The sequence below is a fragment of the Arachis ipaensis genome, chromosome B03 (assembly GCF_000816755.2).
Source record: "Arachis ipaensis cultivar K30076 chromosome B03, Araip1.1, whole genome shotgun sequence".
NCBI lineage: Eukaryota > Viridiplantae > Streptophyta > Magnoliopsida > Fabales > Fabaceae > Arachis > Arachis ipaensis.
In genome coordinates, this window is record NC_029787.2 from 119,587,017 (window position 1) to 119,592,646 (window position 5,630).

A 5,630-nucleotide genomic window follows, 5' to 3' on the forward strand; every position below is an offset into this window, starting at 1 on the left:
TACAGTAACTATATAGAGAACAATAACTTCTAGGTCCTTCTCCTCCGTTTTTTTAACGAGGAATGATGTTTATAACAATTTTTTAATATTTTTATGATATAAAAGATAAATTCTTATTTTTGTTCACTTTTTATCATTTACTTATAATACTAAAAGTAAAAAATATATAAATAAAATATATTAAAAGATAATACATGTAACATTCTTTTAATATATTCTTTTAATATATTATAGCCTCATAAGTCATAAACAATCTCTGATTTCATATATTCACCAAAAATACTATTATATATGTATAAGCAAATGCCACACGTATACTGCACATGCAAAAAAAAGAAAAAATACAGACCTAACTGACATATAATGTCAAATGATATTTCGACATTTAATATATAATACTATTAAACATCTTTCGATATTCACTTACAAAAAATTTGTGAAATAATTTACCCTTCGAATGTGCGATATACTATTAAAATTAAAAGGCAAATACAACAATTATACCCTTTTTTTTTTTCAACTCCTAAAAACCTATTCATATATTTTAGGTGCATTTTACAGTTTAGTTTAGACTTAATAATTAAAGATTTCCCATATGATTTTCACCTCCTTTAATTTCATGTATTTTGTACATAGATTAGGTTGCCACATTGAATAAGAAAAATTAGAAACGTGGGCATTAAGAATAAAGACTCAACATACACATTTTTGCATGCAAACATATACATAAAGTCCAATTAATTGCTTCTAAGCAAGATACTTTCACCTATGCAGTGCACTTCATATAACAATATACATATAAATTCCAAACATGATGACGTGAACCCATCATTGGGCATGTGCCACACCCATCTTTGCCATTTGTCCTCTTCTTCATCATGCAACTCATGATCAATTATTCATAATAATCAATTAAGGCACAAGATATTAACAAATTGTTAAAGTTCTTTGCAAAATGAAATTAAACGCTCTACAATTAGTCTTTTTATTTTTATTTTTCTTCATTTTTTACAAGCATTTTTCTGAGAGAATAATGATTATGGTGGAATGGAATATGAGGATTTAATTCTGAGAAAGTTTACATTATTATTAAATATTATAGTTATTTATAATGTGCACATTAGTATATTATTGTTAGTATTGAACTTCATAAAGACCACATATTTAAACCTATATAAGTGCTCAAATTCGATAAATAAAAAATTAGGCTATACTGTCTCCGAGAATTGTAGTAATAGTTTGATATAGCTTTGTATTATTGTTGGAACACAAATTGTCCTTGTAAGTTGTAACACATAATCTTCAATGCAAGTATGCAACCTCTTATGTTATTACCACTTTCCACATCAATTTTTATATGGTTAAGAACGCAACCAACATGAACTTAGCAGTACGAAACAAATTGTTTGGACTGGATTTCCTTTCAAATGTTGAACAACAATAATGGCCACTGTTATTATCATCACTTTCTTGATGTGACTATGATTATCTCTTAGGCCAAGAATTTGTAACAACTAAAAGTAGTTTGACATCTAACAATTGAAGGTGAATTTTGTTATCTAAATTGTCCTTTTAAATTTTATTAGTATTTAATAAATAAGAACAATTTTATAATTAGTTCACATAACCTACATGCTGTGGGTCTAGCTAGCTATGTTTGACAACAATCATGAGAGCAAAATAGGCAATAATCCTGTACACTAGAACCATTGCAACCAAGGCAAAAACAGAGAAAATTTGATGATCAAGACCAACATGCTGAATCACTTGATGTTCTCTAACTGAGCATGTAACATTATCCTTAAACTGTGACCCCAACAATAGCTTATAACCATAATAGCTATGAGATATGTGTTTAATCCATGACACAAAACTTGGGACATGCTGAACGTAGAAGCCATTGATTAGAATATATAAAGTCATGACTACCGATCCAACTCTGGAAGCCAACTTTTGATTACTCACCACAACTGCACCAATGGCAAGACCAATACCCTGTGACACCAAAGCATAGAGAAGAACAATGGCTAGAGTTTGGAAGAAATTTAAGGGATTTGGTTTTAGCCCCACCATCCAGTAAGTAATGGTGACAAAAATGGTTGGCATTGCTAGCACTGCTGGAAGTTCAACAACACTGTTTGCCATGACATAAGTTGAGAGTCTATACATGTAGCAAGATTTTTCCTTCATTAGCATTTCATGATCACAAGGGAAGGTGAAGATTGACACTAACATAGGCAAGTATGCACTAACTTGTGTGTAGTAGAAAAGTAGTCCCACCTATGTAGCAATGAAACAATGATGAGAATTGAGAAATACATAAATGTCAATTTAAACAGAGAGAGTTTATCGTTTAAGTACCAGGTCTTTGGTTTGATTAGCTCCGGCCTGCCACCAAACAAGGCCTGAAATGGTTGATGCTGCCAAAACTTTACAGATTATGAGGATTGAAAATTGGTCATACTTCCTTTCTTTGAAACCTCTGTTTATTAATATAGTAAATTGTTGCCACCATGTTGTGCAGTACTGGCCAAGCATTTCATCCCCTGAAGTGTTATGAAATGGTACCTTGGAGCTTTTGAGTTCCATGTTTACTTGAGATGCAAGGTTACTTTCAAATGCTGATTTTAACACTTGTTTTGTAGCTTCAACTTCATCTTCTAAATTTCCAGCATATATACCTACAAAATTGTAACATGATTTTTGAAGAATGAAACATATTATCTAAAACTTTCAGAAAGACAATTTTCAGTTAATTTGAAATTAGTCCTTAAAAACAAAGATATCATGATGGTTACCGCTTGCAAGATCAAGTAGGAAATCTGTAGGATTCATGGCTACAGAAGGAGCATAACCAATGCTGTAGAAGTAATTCATGACAAGTTCTCCTTTCCCAAAGTACAAGGTACTACCATCTGATAGCAGCAGAATCTTGGGGAACATGTAAAATAGCTTGCTAGAAGGTTGATGAATAGTCATTACCACAGTCCTTCCAGATTTAGCCAAATCACACAGAATTAGCACGATTCTCCGAGCAGTTGTCGAATCAAGCCCTGAAGTTGGTTCATCAACAAGCAAAAGACTAGGATTAGTCAACAACTCTTGACCTATGCTGACCCTTTTCCGTTCTCCACCCGACACACCTCTTAAGAGTGGACCTCCCATTATAGTGTCCTTACAATGATTCAGGTCAAGTTCATCCATAACCGCGCAAGCGTGCGCGATTTTCTCTTGTTTGGAGAGGCTGTTTGGCAGGCGAAGAAGAGCCGAAAAGACTAATGTCTCATGGACTGTTAGGTGAGAATAGAAGAGATCATGTTGATGAACAAATCCAAGGTTTCGCTTCATGGATTTCAAGAGCTTCTTGCCATTGTAGGTTATGCTTCCTTTTGTGATTCCATTTTTTAGTCTACCTCCCAATGCATTTATCAGAGTTGTTTTTCCACTACCAGAAGGACCTAAAATGGCTAATAATTCACCAGGGAAAACAGAACCGCTAACCCCTTTCAAGATTAGTTTACCATCCTCATTACAGCTATTCTCTTTCTTGCAAAACAAGCCATCCCTTTTACTTGTTTTGGTTTCATATATAACATCTTCAAACTGCAAGAATCAACATTGTAATGTAGAATATGAACATGTCTAGCATATCTTATAAATTATCCATGTTCCATGAGTTTACTAACCATTAGGCATTAGCACATAATAAACCAATACTCATCACTATCCATTTGTGTTAACATTTAAAATATCTAAAAATTGAAGAAAAGTAATGTACTTAAAGTGATCTAGACTACCAAATAAATAAAAGGAACTAGCTCACTTCTTTCTACGGCTGGATTCAACACTAACACATGAAACAACAATTAAAATTTTATGAGTTTACTTATAGAGCATGCCTTTAGGGTAACAGGTGGATAAGCTTTGATAAACATGTTTCGTTTTCCTTCTGTTGTTGACTTCATTAATGTTTGGTATTCAGAGCTTAGTGTCCCACTTGCCATTTCATTTGACATTTCGTCGCAATGTTACCCGTAAATAAATGCTGCAACAAGAGGCAACTAAAATTTATTAAAAGAAATACATTAGTGACATTGTTTCACAAGGAGTAACAATTTTAATTTATATTGGTAGGCATTTTTAGTCAGCAACCTATAGTCTAGTAGTCCAAAATTATTCTTTTAACTAATATTTTTAAATATTATTAACTAACTGATTGTTGGTCGAAATTAATAAATTGTGCTAGTCCTATAACACCGATTTATAGAATAATCAATTATAGATCCTTTTTAAATAAGTTTGTTGTTTCTAATCTAATCATTATGGTTTAAAAACTTTGTTTACATAATTCTAGCTAGCTATATGTATTGTCATACATTTAAAAATGACTCCTTAACTTTAAATCAGGATTAGCAACAGCGATTAAGCAATCTTTGTTTTAAATTTCAGCTTGACTTTTGACAATTTCAAACATCTTTTGATATTGTTGTTTCAACCCAACCCAACTCAAGCTGTAATCTAAAATTGTTAAGAGAGAAAGAGTAGGCCCAAATAAAATTTAGAAACGAATACTGAAAGAGAGATAATCGGCCCAGTTATGAGACCGTCTCTCTTTCACTCTGCATTATCAAAAACAAAGTTTGGATTCATAATGATATGATTGAACAAGAAGGAAAATCACTATAGATGGATGATATCGATTGCAATGTGGATGTGGGAAGAGGAACCATTGGAAAAAGCTTACCTTGTTATTAGTTATATTTGCTTCACTTATATATGGCTCCTCCTTTGCTCTGCCTTAATTATTTGCTTTTTGTTGATGAAAATGACGAGAGATGAGCATTGTTGACATGTCTGCAATGCTTTTTATGTGTGTTGGTTGACGAAAGAGGTTACGTGCCATTATCAGCCATTAAAATTAATTATCAGTATAAAATACATGTTAAAATATAAATATATATTAAAAATAAATAAAAATATCATTCACCAATGATGAGGAGGTATTATTGTAAGAACAATTAATATATAAATGCATGGTGCCACCTTCCCTTTTACTCTCTCTATTCATTAAGCTTTTTCTCCTTTCATTTCTCATGTGAATGAATCTCATCGATGCAATAACTTCATGTCATTTTCTTACTTGAAAATCTTCCTCCACAATCTCTTTTTTCCTTCTATTCAAAATGATTTTTAATTTCAACATTTTTTTAAATGACATGATATATTAATCCTTTTGGTTGTAAATTCCTATTTCCTAATATATGAATTGAAGAAGCTTCTACGATTTAAACTTCCAATAAGGCTAATAACTTGTCATTGCTTCAGAAAGTCAAACCAAGCCATATATATATGCATCGCAGCCATAAGGTACCAAGAATGATTTAATTATAATTTTCATACATATTATTGGAAAATTTTTAAGTGTGTCGTCAGTGATTTTTAACCGTTGATCTTAATTATAAAAAATATATATAATATATATAATTAAAATCAACGTTTAAAAATGACTGATATATCGAGAGTACACTTGAAAATCTTTCCATATTATTATCCACTACTACTATGTATGTGTTTCTACTTTCTCCCATTCAAGCATTCATCGTCATTGGTGTCTTTGTTACTTTCTTGGA

At 31.8% G+C, this 5,630-nt stretch overlaps 1 protein-coding gene across 2 annotated transcripts; it reads right to left on the reverse strand.

Annotated features, from left to right (window-relative positions):
- On the reverse strand, nucleotides 1,551-4,875 carry LOC107631021 (ABC transporter G family member 9-like). Of its 2 annotated transcripts, none has more exons than XM_016334327.2 (5): nucleotides 4,745-4,875; nucleotides 3,900-4,045; nucleotides 2,799-3,603; nucleotides 2,362-2,681; nucleotides 1,551-2,280 (listed from the first exon to the last, which is right to left on the reverse strand). In XM_016334327.2, the coding sequence occupies exons 2-5, from the start codon at nucleotides 4,014-4,016 to the stop codon at nucleotides 1,648-1,650; spliced, it is 1,875 nt and encodes a 624-aa protein (XP_016189813.1). In that variant the 5' UTR covers nucleotides 4,017-4,045; nucleotides 4,745-4,875; the 3' UTR covers nucleotides 1,551-1,647. The 2 variants fall into 2 exon arrangements, with proteins under 2 accessions (XP_016189813.1, XP_016189814.1); XM_016334328.2 differs by having other exon boundaries at nucleotides 3,900-4,061; nucleotides 4,745-4,864.

Coding starts and splice junctions, on each gene's coding strand:
- LOC107631021 (XM_016334327.2), bottom strand. CDS start 4,016: ATGTCAAATGAAATGGCAAGTGGGACACTAAGCTCTGAATACCAAACA. Junction 2,682..2,798: donor CCTACTTGATCTTGCAAGCG/GTAACCATCATG, acceptor ACAATTTTGTAG/GTATATATGCTGGAAATTTA. Junction 2,281..2,361: donor CTAATCAAACCAAAGACCTG/GTACTTAAACGA, acceptor ATTGCTACATAG/GTGGGACTACTTTTCTACTA.